General features: G+C 39.6%; 1 protein-coding gene across 2 annotated transcripts; it reads left to right on the top strand.

The window, feature by feature from the left end:
* Positions 1 to 7945: 7945 nt before the first annotated feature.
* On the top strand, positions 7946 to 14379 carry LOC115809141 (cytochrome P450 2J6). Of its 2 annotated transcripts, XM_030770690.1 has the most exons (10): positions 7946 to 8208; positions 9258 to 9420; positions 10009 to 10158; positions 10498 to 10658; positions 11345 to 11521; positions 11777 to 11918; positions 12731 to 12918; positions 13144 to 13285; positions 13559 to 13735; positions 14248 to 14379. In XM_030770690.1, exons 1-9 carry the CDS (start codon positions 8008 to 8010, stop codon positions 13732 to 13734), a joined length of 1500 nt encoding a protein of 499 aa, XP_030626550.1. In that variant the 5' UTR covers positions 7946 to 8007; the 3' UTR covers position 13735; positions 14248 to 14379. The 2 variants fall into 2 exon arrangements, with proteins under 2 accessions (XP_030626550.1, XP_030626549.1); XM_030770689.1 differs by lacking the exon at positions 14248 to 14379 and having other exon boundaries at positions 13559 to 14131.
* The last annotated feature ends 954 nt before the right edge of the window (positions 14380 to 15333 follow it).

Here is a 15333-nt window from a genome sequence, read left to right as displayed (position 1 = left end):
CACAATATGTTGAATTAAAAGATGATCTTGATCATGTTATATCATATTTTATGGTCTTATTTGCAAATTTTCAAAAAATCACACAGACCTTTGTGGTGGTCTAAGTGAATTCACTAACTACAAAATCTTGCTCTTCTGGGCAACACAGCACAGCCTTCCACTCAGACTAGTCTTGTCAGCTTTTATTGTTTTTTCTCCATTTTTTAATCTCTCTCTTTTATCCAGCACCTACACACTAGGGACAAATTATCACTTAGCACCACTCAACATTTCATGTTAAGAATATTGTAGAAAGATCACACTCATATGGCGTCCATATTCACATTCACATTATGCATCTTTCTAGAAAAAAACTGAACATTCCGTGGCCAATAACAGTCCTAACTTTGTTTTGTGTTTATTTCTTTGTCTCGTAAACAAAGAGGCCAGTTTTTGGTTGAGAATACATAATCAATTTTCCATATTCCTTTTGAGGAAAATGAAGTTATTCCTCTATTACAGTATCTTGTCATTTAATTTCCAAATGAATTTATTTTGGTAAATGATGATTTATTCATCAAAATCTGTGACTCTGAAGTATAAATGACCTTGTATCTTTGTTGTAATTACCCTATGAGCCACACACATACAGGAGTACTCTTTGCAGTTGGCTGCACAGGCAGGCATCTAACCTAAGAACCTCAAAATTAACAGAACTTGTTAATATAGTAGTACAAATATACATCTGCATTATGCTTTTTAATAACATTAATATTCATTCGACAGAGAGGAATACATTTTTAATGAGACTGTGCGCAAACATTTGAATCCATTTATCCCAGAGCCTCTGTTCATGTGGACATCACTCATTTTCACCCTCGACTGATGGACAGGCTCCAGCAGTGTGTGATGCAGTTGTTCACTTGTTGTTTCTTCCACAATTAGAAGAACTGAAAATTGTGAAGATGGCAGCTTGCCGTCAAGTGTGCAGGTGGTGATTATGTGTATACAGAGTAGCTTGATCCATTTGATAATTCACATGCCCCTGAACCTACCTCTAAATGTGTCTCAGTTGTCTACAAATTCCAAGTGTATGACTTTGCTTGCTTGTGGAATCACATTTCGAAAGGAGCTGAGTATAAGACATTTGGTGTCTTTTTGTACCTTGAAATCTCCATGATTACCTCTAAAGTGTAGTCTAGTAATTAATCCATATGCATCAGTCTAGTAATTAACAGTCTAGTAATTAATCCATATGCATCAGGAAATTTGACTAAAACAGTTCGAATCCTGTCCTGCAAAGAATCTTGGCCACAGCTGAGAGTTCGTGTTTCAACTGACAGAGCCCACATACAGATAAATAAAGTTTTTTCTCCAGCTGTGTCGTTTGTTTTCGTGCCATCTCTGTGAGCTACACTTAAAGAAGCTTTGGCAAATGATTCACGCGGTTGATGTGTGTATGCCTACTCAGTTTTCAGAGCACTGCTCTCGAGATGATTAAAAAAAACGCAATACAACTCTCTCTCTGGCCTTAAAAATTAAGGCAAGTGTTTTTATGTCTTTATTGTTATTATTACGCTATTACCTCTAATAAAGAGACAATATAACGACTGCATTTCTATTTTGTATAAACTCGAAAATTGGAGAATAAGGTGGAAATTTTTATAGCGAGATTCAACTCAAAATTTCCACAATAAAAGTGAAATTTTGAATTAAAATAGAAATATAATAGATATTTTTGCTCTTTGTTTGGCCCTAATATTTTCTGTGGCTCAAGCTTAGAAGAGTCAGAGTAGCCTACATAACACTAGAAACAGTCAAAGATATTAAAGTTTTAATATTAAAATATCTGAGTAGGAGCCTTCAGTTAAACAGCAGCTAAACCACATGTAGCGTACGGCAGGTTTAAGATAAACCTCAGAAAAAAATTACCTCTAGTGGCACTGGTGATTGCTAAATAACACACCAACTGGCTTTCATTTAAAATGCAGGTGCGTTTTAAACGGCGGGTTCCAAAGACACTTCCATCGAGTTTAAGAAACTGTGTGTCTTGCTAGTTTTAAACTCTAAGGGTGTATCCGAATAGTCTTTTTTGCTTAGCAAGGTTCAGCTGACTGAAATGACCCGGAAGTACCTAAATGGCAGCCATGATGAGAGCTGTTCAAATTCTCTGAAATGAAAGGTCCTTCAATGCTTCCCTTCCTGTCTCCTTTAGCATAGGGTACACTGGACCATCCTTTACTAAAGGAAAGGAGATAATTACATACCACAATTCTTTGCGGCAGCAACATTTGAAGCGACACACCATTTGGCCGTCCACAAAAACAGACGATTATGTGAATGTAACACTAACCGGACAGATCACTGAACTCGGTCTAGCGCCCTCCACCTGCAGCTGGATATTAAACTTCCTGACAGGCAGGCCCCAGGTGGTGAGAATCGGCAGCCACACCTCATCCTCGCTGATCCTCAACACAGGCACACCACTGGGCTGTGTGCTCAGCCCCCTACTGTACTCCCTGTTCACCTACGACTGGACTGCCAAGTACAGCTCAAATGTCATCATCAAATTTGCTGACGACACAATCATCCTGGGCCTCATCACAGACAATGTTGAGACGGCTTACAGAGAGGAGGTGAGGGCCCTAACCAGCTGGTGCCAAGACAACAACCTCTCTCTCAACATCAGTAAAACCGAAGAGATGATCGCAGACCTCAGGAGACAGCAGGGGGGTGGGCACCTCCCCATCCACATTGGTGATGCTGAGGTTGAGAGGGCCAGCAACGTCAAGTTCCTCTGTGTAGACATCACTGAGGACCTCTCCTGGTCGCTACACACAGACACCATGGTTAAGAAGGCTGGCCAGCGGCTCTATTTCTTGAGAAGACTGAGGAAGTTTGGCATGAACGCCAGCATCCTCACCAACTTTCTACAGGTGCACCATCGAGAGCTTGCTGATGGGCTGCATCATTATCTGGTATGGGAACTGCTCTGCCCACAGCCGCAAATCACTACAGAGAGTGGTGGATGCGGCACAGCACATCACAGGCAACAGACTCCCTGCCATTCAGGACATCTTCCACCAGCAGTGTAACACCAGACTTAAGGATAGTTTTTACCACCAGGTCATCAGGCTTCTCAACTCACACATCTAAACATCCCCCATTGGAGACTGGACTACCTGCTTGTTGCACTGTCCACTGCTTAAGTGCACTGTTTACTTAACTTACTTAACTTGCACTGCCACTGATTACCTACACAGGTTACTCCCTACTGCACTGTTCACTGTGTACTGCAGTTTCAATGCACTGCTGCACATTGATTACTCCACTGACTCACAATGTTTACGTGATATTGCACTGACACTACACTGGTACATAAAGCTGTGCATCCCCCTATGTGCAATACCGTTGTTCACACTCGCCACTTTAAATTTTAATTTTAAGCCTCCTTCACATGTGTATAGTGTTATATTTCATATTCTGTTATATTTATTGCATGCCCTCCTTGTATTTTAATTGTTCTATTGCTCATACCTCTCTTTTCCATTATTTTTCTTAGTTAACTCCTTATTCTCCTACTCTTTATTTTTTAATCCCTTATTTTACTCTTATTCTTACTCCTTATTGTCTTACTCTTTATTTATTTAAATCCCTTATTGTACTCTTATTCTTACGAGTAGTGTGCTCTTATTGCTGAGTTGACCTGTTTCTCTTGTCTCATACATTTCATTGTGCCGTTGACCCTGTGTTAACCTACATATGACAAATAAACTCTTAAACTAAACAGTGTCAAGTGTTTCTGGCTGCAGTTTTCTCATTCAATGATTTGCTGATCGTACACGTGTAAAATAAAAAAAATAAAAGTGACATGACAAAGTGATGGTGTCAGTCATAAGACATATATGCTTTCCAAAAGATAACTGTTTCTAAACAGTTTCCAATGATTTTTGACTATAAAAGGGCTTCTCGTGCAAACCGCGTCATGCTCATGCATTTTTACTTAAAATCTTAACAGAAAACAGTTAAAATTCACAATTTGAGCTTGAATAATTTACTAACAATTTTCTAACTATTTCTGATTAAATGTAAGTATTGGTACTGAGGCACAAGTATTAGTAATTGCAACACAAATTAAATTCTGTTTTCTAAAAATGGATCAGATCAACACGATCTGACAAGGGATGTGAGACGTTTATGGCCAGATGATGTTTTTAATTCAGCATGTTTGAAACTTAAGAATGATATGTATAATAGTAAATTTGTAGGTTTAACATGTTATGCCTATCTTTCATCAATGTAACAATTATTTTTGTACAATCATACTGGGATTCATGTCGATAAATGTGAGTGGACAGGAGGTTTAGCAACCATTCGTTTCACTTTTGTGACTGGCAGCCTTTTTTATTTCAAATTCAACCTTGGTAATGAAGTAGCATTTTTCACCGGGTTGTCCATGTCCATATAGGCTGCATGAAAAACACGGTAAGAACGAAAGGGGCGAAGTATCTAAGGCGTGCTTTTAGTAGTCCATCTTCGGAACACTGTAGATTCACCACGGCAGATCTACGGCAGTAATTTCCGCCGTCACATGACTACGTAGCCTAAGTGCAGTCGGATTCTCTTGTCTTTTCCTAAGTCCTTATGAATTCTCCCTCCCATCTTTCCTTAACCTCATGACATGTTCCATCGAGGTCAAGGAGAAGTGGTTAGGAGAGGACTAAGGACGTCTGCACCCAATGTCTCAGCAAAACCCCCTAAAGTTTTCGTTTATCTACAGACTCTTGGGGTCTGCATCAGAATAGTCTTTTTTGCTTAGGAAGGTTCCTAACTGACTGAAGTGACCCAGAAGTGTCTAAATGGCAGCCATGATAAGAGCTGTTCGAAGGGTCAAAAAATAGTAAAAAAAATGTATGTCCTAATTACGTTATGTTTTGCCTCACATACGATAATGCATCATTAGGTTTAAAAATGAAAACAAGACAGGAAACAACAGCACACTAGTTATGTATTTACACTTCATTCTATTTAAACTTTATTTTTCTTTTTTACAGGAAAGGAACAAAATATATGCCACCCCCAACACCCATGTCTCTCTTGTACAGATCTATTTAGATCCATCTAAAGACATGCAGTTTGACTACCGCCTGTCCAGACCATCTATTGAGGCACTGTCGGCCCTTCTCAGGGGAGAGAAGACCCATGGCTGGGATCACTATATGGAGGTCCTTTTGGTGGTCTACTGGCTGGCCCATGGATTGTGTTACATGGTTGTCTCCTGGGTCTTCGATGTGCCAAAGGCAACCGTGTCTGACATTGTGCATCGGATGTGTGACGCAATCCTATCTCTCCTGCACAAAGTGGTCCACTTCCCCACACCTGCACAGTGTGCTAAAGCTGGCCATGGCTTCCAACACCTTGCAAACAGCCCAGCCTTCAGCCACTGTGTGGGAGCCATTGATGGATGCCACGTTCGCATCAAGGCTCCCCATGGTCCACATGCACAAGATTACCTGAACAGGAAACTCTTCCACTCTGTCCAGCTTCAGGCAATCTGTGACAGCACTGGCAAATTTCTGGACATATTTGTTGGTTACCCTGGTTCAGTCCACAACACCAGGGTGCTAAGAAATAGTCTGTTACCCACCAGCATTACAGGGACAGACTGGCAGCACCAAACCAGTGTGCCTAACCTTGGCTAGATCATGACTGTTTCATTTTGGAAAGTGAATAAATGGCTTTCCTGTTACATTTTGATTTCAGTCAATGATTCAAGAACTTTTCTTCAACATTTTTGTGTGCTCATTAATAAATGAAGAATTTTTCTTTCACACAGGGTTTGTCATATTTATTACATTGGATCTTTCTGTGAGAGGCAAAGACCATGGGCTGCCTAAGAAACAGTAAAATCATGAACTTGTAAAACCAGTGGTAAAGGGGCTTCCAACTAGTCAAACTGTTCCAAATAATAAATGTAGAGTGTCTGAATGTAAATAGAAGTATTTAGTAAATAGGACAACATGGTAGCTGCATTTATAGCCTACATGTGTTCCGCTACTGCTCGACTCCTCTTTTTCATCTGTGAGGTCATTATGTTTAGCTCGTACATTTCACAGGAGTAGGCCGGTCACTTTACATTCAGTTACTTCTACCTTTACTCAACAGGTACGCCTTAGTGTTAATGTATGTTCATAATACACTGCATTGAAATGTTCTTATGTTGCATGTACAGCAGAAATCTCATGTGTCTGAGACAGTTCTGAAAAAGGGGCTCCTGATGTCTATTGCTATTGGCCATCTTGTGGGAGGAAGGGACTTGCACAGCACAGTCAGTTAGGCAGTAGTAAGAGCAATGGTCAGGGACAGCTCTGACAGGTGGGATAGGTTTTTGTTTGTGGATTGAAGCAATGTGTTGCTCAATACTATTGCATTCATTCAGCAGCTGAAGAGCTTTGTATTTGACTTCTTTGAATGAACACAACAGGACACTATATATATATATATATATATATATATATATAAATTTTTTTTACAAGTTCAGCAAAAAGGTCAAGGAATTGCTCATTTAGCTCGTACAGAGCAGCATCCCTTGCTTCGTCCTTCTTAACCTGCCCTTTCAGGAAGGCAAACATGACCCCACCCCTTTTTGGCCTTTTAGTAGGTGGCTGGGAACAGGTGGAGGGCATGGACTCCTCCTCACCATCTGAACCAGGCTGGAGGGACGTATGTGCGGGCCCCTCACAACCAGAGGATGAGGCTTCAGCAGCAGTCTGGTCGTGGCGTCGCACCGAGCATGAGGCAACGAGGGTGTTAGGCTGAATGGATGGCCTTTCCCCAAGTGCCTCATGCATGGCATCAAACCAGGGCCAAGTAGCTGCTGTTGCCTCACCACTGTCCGTGCCTGTCCTGGTGGGGGGATTCCTCAACACCTATTAACACCATGAATAACAGAATGTTACTGAAAGGGCAGTTGGGGCAGAATGTGCAGTGACCAATAATGGAATAGTCTGTTGCTAGCCATTCAACTTTGTGGCTACTCATAATTGCTGTTGCCTCAAATGTTGAAAAGTTAATCAAATGTGAAGATAACTAATTAATAGGCACATTACATTTCCATACAGAAGGCTGGGGTAGCCAGTGTAAGTCTGTTTTAATTGTAAAAAAAAAAAAAAAAAAGCCCACCACAGTGCCCAGACATATGATCTGCTTTACCTTGTATTTGGTTTTTAAGTCACCTGTCCCTCCACCCCCATTTCCTTCACCACCAGCCTGTAGGTCTGAATTAGTTTAATTCGCCATACCCATTCATAATAACATTTTAACCCACAAATATACTTACTCCCAGCCTGATTTGGCTGCGTTTCTCTTCCCAGTGAAGAGATGCTCCAGTTTCATCGGCAAGGGTTTCAGCATCTGTGACTGAGGTGAATTGAGGTAATGATATTCCTAAAGGCTGGCAATACAAGAATGCTCAAAATGAAGAAAAAATGCAAACTGAGCACCGTTTACGCTACAGTGTGAATTTCAACTGTGACGAAAATTCTTTTAGCTGTAGTAAGTATAAGTATAAGTAAGTATATTTGTAGGTTAAAATGATATTATGAATGGGTATGGCGAATTAAGCGAATTAGCTGTAGTGCAACTGAATAATACGCACTGCAAACAATGCGTAGAAAATCAGTGGGAAAAAATACTACAAAACTCAAGAGGCATTTGAAGGCGCAAGAAATAGCCTTACCTATGATCAGGTAATTTAGCCTTCTGTCGAAATCAATTTCAAGGCTCTATCCCGCCTGTCTTTGACCTCATGACGCTGTCCATTGAGGTCAAGGAAAAGGGGTTAGGAAAGGACTTAGGGCGTAATTTTTTGACTATTCGGCTGCACCCTTGCCGTAGTTCTTCCGCTTTAGTCCACGAGAGACCGCCCCTTCTTAGTGCTCGACGATATCAGGTAGATATCGTCGCCTTGCCGCTAGTCATATTCAACAGCGATTAGTAGCCTATGTGTTTCTCCGGAGTTTGCTCAGTATGACGGTTTTCGATTTTATACAGCTTTTGGGCTGGATTGACATCAAGAGTATTTTGATGTTCTCAGTTGTCTTCCTACTGCTCACTGACTACTTCAAGAACAAACCACCCAAAAACTTTCCTCCCGGACCACGGTCTCTGCCTTTCATAGGGGATCTGCACCACATCGATCCAAAAAGGCTTCACACTCAGCTCTCAGAGGTACTCTGCCGTAGTAGGTCATAATAGCAATGGCTCACTTTCAGTGACTATTTATTCCTTTGATTTGTGTTCCTTCGATGTTCTGTTATAGCAGACCCCAAGGTGTGCTGTCTGTAATGATGACGTTTACATAAAAAATATGAAGTGTAGAATATTTCAAATGTATGATTTTAAAATTTGTATATTTTGTGTTTTGTTGTTAAGACCATGAGCTACGCACTTAGGGAGCACAGATTTCTTTTTTTTTATTAAATATGTGGACACTTGGACAAACACAACAGTTGGAAAAAACAAGTTTTTCATAACAACCCTAACCCTTTCCCTTTCCGTACCTGTTAGGTTTTCATCGAACCACTCGTTCGATGCCTTAGTTCTTCCGCTCTTGTCCACAATAGTTCGCACCTTTTCAATGTTTTTGATTATATTTGGTCCATGGAGTCGATGAGCATTGAAAAAATGATAGGGGTAATGTTAATACGGATTTGACTTCAAATGTTACAGTGAATCCACTAACATTCCTCTCATTGTCACAAGCGGAAAACCTTATTTTGACTTGTCAGTGCTGTCACAGGCGCTGTCACCGCACTATTTGCTATGTTTGTTTCTACTTTTAATCTAGGCAGTAATCCTTTGGTGCGTCTGTTTAAACTAAATGAAGCGTATTTTGACTTTACTCACATGTGACCTCTTGCACAAATAGCATGATTACTGTCCTGTTTTTATCAGTGGCTCAGATTAAAGGAAAAACAAGAAACACATTGTCTTTCGGAGTTCTAATGCGGATCTACAGGACTTTTCTGGAATTATAATGCACCACAGGGATGTATTTTAAGGAAATGTTTTGGTTTTCTCGATAATCCTAATAAATCCTAATATTAGTTCTTCCGTCGAAATTTTCTCCACAACACAAGAGCAATACTGAGTAAACATTTCAATCAAAAATGCATGTTTTCAAGTTAGATTAAACTTCTATTTCGCTGCTAGATAGAGCCGATCAAATTCCAAATCTTTTTTGGAGGTAGGGTTTCTACTTCAGTTTTCCTTTACAGTTTGCAGGAAAATATGGAAACGTTTTCAGCCTCCGCCTGTTTGGTCCACGGATGGTTGTCTTGAATGGATACAAGCTGGTGAAAGAGGCATATATTCATCAAGGAGAAACCTTAGTCGATCGTCCGTCTTTGCCCTTGTTTGCTGACATAGTTGGCGACAAAGGTAATGAAATTTATATAGCAAAGTTCTAATGAGACTGGATTGGTTTTATATTTGATCTCCTCTGAATGTCAATAGCCCAACAAATATAATTTGAAATGTATGTCAGCTGCCAGCTCAGACTTACATAGCTTTCCAGACAACAGTGAGCTACAGCACAAGTAATAGTATAAAATATCTTAATGTAGATGATGACCGTTTAACAAAACACTGGCACTTGAATTACTTTTAGTTACCTTTTATATATTAACCTTTATACCTTTATACTTAAAGACTGAAGAAAACATAATACATTATATTTAGATGTGAACATGGGTTAATTCAAATTATTAATTCCATTTTAAAAAGTACTTTAACAAGTAAACTTCTCTCCTACACACACACACACACACACACACACTGCACTCCCTTTATTTCATATTTGTCCTAAGTAGGTCAACTGTATTTGTTGATTGTATAAAAATTGTGAATATATGTAAGATAAACAGACTCATATCCATGGACCTCCAGTGAAAGACAGTCATACTGACAGAGAGAGAATTGCATTAACACATATTTTCAAAAATATAATACTGTATTTTTTGATGTTAGGTATTGTTGCTTCCAATGGATATCAGTGGAAACAGCAGAGAAGATTTGCACTGATGACACTGAGAAATTTTGGCCTGGGTAAGAAGAGCCTAGAGCCATCTATTCAGCAGGAAGCCAGTATTCTCAAAGAGGCCTTTTCAAACGAGCAAGGTAAGAGTGGAAGAGACGCGTGAATGAAAGTGTTTTTGATTTGACGCTGCAAGGCTGGATAAATCAAAGCTAGATTTTGCCTGTTAAGAAAAACTTTTGAGAAAAAGTAAATCAGAATCCTTAGATTAAGTCTTAAAACAAACAAGTGTAATTGCAACAGTACAGTGTATTATCAAAATGGTATTGTAAGACAAATTCAAAACTTCTGTAAAGATTGATGTTTTACTATTTATAGCCTAGGTGTAACCATCTGTAATGGAACCAGCAGGATTTCTGTGAGAGTTGCTCCACATTGATTGTATATCTCTGATGTCTTGTGGAAATGTTTGTGGCTTCCAGGTAGAGCATTTGACCCTCAGATCCTTATGAATAATGCTGTCTCCAATGTCATCTGTGTTCTGGTGTTTGGTGATCGGTTTGAATACAGTGACAGTAAATTTCAAGCCCTCCTGAAGATGATCAATGAAGCTGTTTATCTGGAGGGTGGAATTTGGGCTCAGGTAAAGCTAGGCGGATACCGAACACTTACAGTGTGGATCACACGGTTGTCACTTTGGAAATTTTTGAACTTGTCACCATATAATAGCGTATATGAATGAGAGGTGATTTATTCTACTGATGGAGGCATCTGATTGCCTTTACACAATGTCACTCATCTATTGTAAATCCTGAATGCATAATTTGGAGGAGGTCTGTTTTTATATTTGTTCTGTTCTTTATGAAAAACAACCACCTAAGTCACCAGTTTTTCTTTCTTTACGTGAAAGTACTCGGCTACACTGAATATGTTTTACTGGGACGGAATATAGCTACTTGTTCTGATTTCCTATATTTGATATCTGTCAGATACTTGATAGAAGAACAGAAATTTTTGTATCCAGTTTTTCTGTCATCCAGAACCAGACATTCAATGGGGGCACTTTCAAATCTTTGTGTGCATAACCTTAACTTTCTTGTCCACCTTCCTTTGGATTTTAAGTATCCACCCTTCAATCAAATCTGTCCGATGTATAGGAACTCTAATGTTTGTCAATTATTCTCTCTCTTTACTTCTATTTTTTTGCACAGTTGTTGCGATGGAATTGACAAAACACAAGTGATTTCTGTAATGTTTTGTTACTTACCTACAGACACTGCCTATACTTCTTAAAACCCAGCTTTGATGCTCTCACTCTTTTGTCACTAGATCTATAATTTGTTGCCGTGGTTAATGCGCAGAGTGCCAGGCCCACACAGGAAAATATTTGCCCTTTGGAATACAGTCATTGACTTTATCAGGACTAAAATCAAAGAGCACCGCATTGACTATGACCCCTCCTCTCCACGGGATTATATCGACTGCTTCTTGGGGGAGATGGAAAAGGTAGGGATATCTGTAATGCTGATGATGCCATGTTCATAGAGTTGATGTTCTCAAATGAGCATCTTGCACTGGGATCCTGTTACACCAGTGAGAGACTGACTGTGTAAATTACAAGTGATGGTGGAAATCATGAATCAGTAGTCATCTTATTTAAACACAAATTCTCTGCACTTGAAACTCATCCTTATGGTGCACTGTGAGAGTGTTGTGAATGTAGAGGTAATTTCTTGGATGTTACATCTTCTCTCTCTGCAGTGGAAAGAAGATGAAGCAGCTGGATTCAACATTGAGAACTTGTGTTTCTGCACACTGGATCTGTTCGCAGCAGGGACTGAGACCACCTCTACCACCCTGTACTGGGGTCTCCTTTATATGATCAAATACCCAGAAGTACAAGGTCAGTGTCAACACTTTGGGACTTATACCAGTGTAATCCTTTACACTGTTTTGTAGCATTCATCTGAAGTAATCAGTTTGTGCTAGTTCACATCACCATGTCAGTTACAAAGACATACTGAATGTTTTTTTTTTATCCCTTCAGTAGTCAGGAGAGCAAAGGTAAGAGTGAAGTCGGTGTGCACTGTGGCATCTGCCCGGTTTATGATATGAACATATCTTTCACAGAACCCATATATTGATAGTCATTGTGGGGTTAAAAGCAGTTATCTTGCAAAGGCACCAATTTTTGCCAGTTTCAAAATTTCCAACAAATATCAGCTTCCGTCATCCAAAGTTTTGATATTGGGCTGGTGCACAAAGGGCAGCATGGACCCTATACAGAGCCTCTGCAGAGCTCCACAGAAGCTGCTCAGTCCTTCTGCTCCGTGGCTGCAGATCAAGGTGCCATTCGGCCTTGAGATGTCTTATGGTGCCCAAATGATGTAGGCAGCAGCAGTGGTTGGCCGAGGGAGTTGTTCAGCTGGAGTGTTCGGGAGATACACATTCTTGCTTCAATTCCTTATTCCCCTCTTGCCTCTCTCCACGCTTGTTCTTTAATCTGGCGTCTGATGGTCTTCCGCAAGGTGCAGGTGTGCTGGTCGACGAGCTGCTAGTTATGGCTCCTCGGTGTTCTCCATTAGTGCCTATGTTGTTGTTTGGGTTCACCATGTTCTTTTCCCAGAGGAGCAACCATCACAACATATAGGAAGAGAGATGTTTTCTTGGTTTTGTTTCTATACCACTCTAAACATAACATTTTCCTTTGTTCAGCAAAGGTACAGGCAGAGATAGACCGTGTGGTAGGGTCGTCACGACAACCATCAGTGGCAGACAGAGAGAACCTGCCCTACACTGATGCTGTCATTCATGAGATACAGAGGATTGGAAATATCATCCCACTGAACGTGGTCCGATCTACTACCAAGGATACCTACATTGGAGGTTACAACATTCCCAAGGTGGGCTGTTGTTCTGGCTGATTGTGACTACAGGATTGCTACTCAAGGCCCTTACCAGAACTTGGCAATCACATATTTGTGGTTATATGGATAATTGATTGACTGGTTTGATTGAATACTGATTGATTTGATGAGTCAGACATTATATTAAATATCATATTTTTATTAAAATTTATAATAATCACATTTAAACTAAAAATGCAAATGTGATTGATTGTCCTACAGGGCACAATGGTTACTGGGAACCTCACATCAGTTTTGTTTGATGAGACAGAGTGGGAGACACCACACACTTTCAATCCAGAACACTTCCTGGATGCTGAGGGTAACTTCCGGAGGAGAGACGCCTTCCTTCCATTTTCAACTGGTACAGTAGTACTCCTGTCCTCCTTTGTATGTGCATTCTGCATAATTTGAAAGCAGTATGAAATGTAAGGACTTACATTTGTTTTGAGAAAGTGCTCGTATAGTTTCTTCTCCCAAATGCTAGCTTTTAAACTAATGCTCAGGTAATCTTAGTCCTTCGTCCTCCAGCAAAGCGGTTTTGGAAAGGGGGATGTAATTTATTACAAATGTTCTACAAATGAGATATCGACACATCACAGTTGCCATGGGTTTTTTCTTCTTTTTTTCGCCCTAGGAAAGAGAGTGTGTCTAGGGGAGCAGTTGGCTCGTATGGAGCTCTTCCTGTTCTTCACCTCCCTGCTTCAACACTTCACGTTCTCTGCTCCTCCTGGTGTCGAGCCCACACTGGACTACAAAATGGGAGCCACACACAGCCCCAAGCCTTATAAACTCTGTGCTGTTCCTCGCTGAGGTATCTTTAATACAACAGTAAATCGTTATTAAATGTATGCTCCAGTTTGAAATGTAGGTCTGTACAGTAGATGTATTATGTCGAAAAGAACATAATTCAGATGTATTTATCCGATTGATGTTCTGCTGAAGAATTATAATATTGTTTCATTCTTAAAATTATTTTCCTCATTGGCACACATCTGACATAATAGAAATAACTCGTATTGAAATAACCTTATAAAATCATCCAACATTTACTCTTATTTTTTGATTAAAACATTTTTCATCTTCAAGTAACTTTTCATATATTTGTGTGATTATGAGTCATGATGTGAGAAACCATAGCCTATTCGTAATGCCAAGTTTATTATGCATAAGACACAATATGCTGAATTAAAAGATTATCGTGATCATATTATATCATATTTTATGGTCTTATTTGAAAATTTTCAAAAATCACACAGAACGTTTTTGTGTTTTTCTTTTCTCTCTCTCTCTCTCTCTCTCTCTCTCTCTCTCTCTTTTATCCAGCACCTACACACTAGGGACAAATTATCACTTAGCACCACTCAGCATTTCATATGTTAAGAATATTGTAAAATTGGTCGCATTTACATTGCTGTCACATTCACATTTATGCATCCTTTTAGAATAAAACTGAACATTTCGTGGCCAATAACAGTCCTTACTAGGTTTTGTGTTTATTTCTTTGTCTCGTTTAAAACAAAGTGGCCAGTCTTTGGTTCAGAGTCCACGTTCATTTTATTCTTCCCATTACATTAAGTTTCCGAATAAATTTATTTTTGTAAATGATGATTTATTTTATTCATTAAAATCTATGACGCATAAATGACCTTCAGTCTTCGCTGCAATTACCCTATGAGCCACAAACACATACAGGAGTGCTCTTTGCAGTTGACTGAACAAACAGGAACAAACAGGAACAAACTTAACCATTGTGAAGAATGCAGCTTGCCGTCAAGTGTGCAGGTGGTGATTATGTGGATACAGAGTAGCTGGGTCCATTTGTTAATTCACATGCCCCTGAACCTACCTCTGAATGTGTCTTAGTTGTCTGCATATTGCAGGTGTATGACTTTGCTTGCTTGTGGAATCACATTTAGAAAGGAGCTGATCGTAAGAATTTTGGGCGGGTTTCAATCTTGAATTTCCAGATAATTACCTTTAAAGAGAACAGTCTGGTAACTAAGCCATCACCATTAAGAAATCTGGATAATCATACAGCCCTATCTTTAAAAAAATTGTTGGCCACAACTACTAATTTGCCATGTATCTCCATATCTGAATACAGCTGAAATAATATAGTTTGAGGTGAAGGGCAGAACACAACTAAAAGGATCTGAAGGACCTTGAAGGAAAATGTAGTGGTTAAAGATATCTCTGACTTTACCACACTCAAAAAGAACACTAAACTCAGCAATGTTCCTTTTGCAAAAGGTGGGTAAATTAGTGTGACTATAGACAATCTCTGCTTTCACTGAATATTCAGTCCTCTGACTAATATGAATCACATACATACATACATACGTACATACATACAGAGTGTGAGAGTGTTTGGTAAACACATAGCAATGTTCATGTGTAATGTTCAAATAA

The sequence above is a fragment of the Chanos chanos genome, chromosome 4 (genome assembly GCF_902362185.1).
Source record: "Chanos chanos chromosome 4, fChaCha1.1, whole genome shotgun sequence".
NCBI lineage: Eukaryota > Metazoa > Chordata > Actinopteri > Gonorynchiformes > Chanidae > Chanos > Chanos chanos.
The sequence above is the reverse complement of the archived record's forward strand: the minus strand, read 5'-3'. Positions and strand labels throughout refer to the sequence as shown.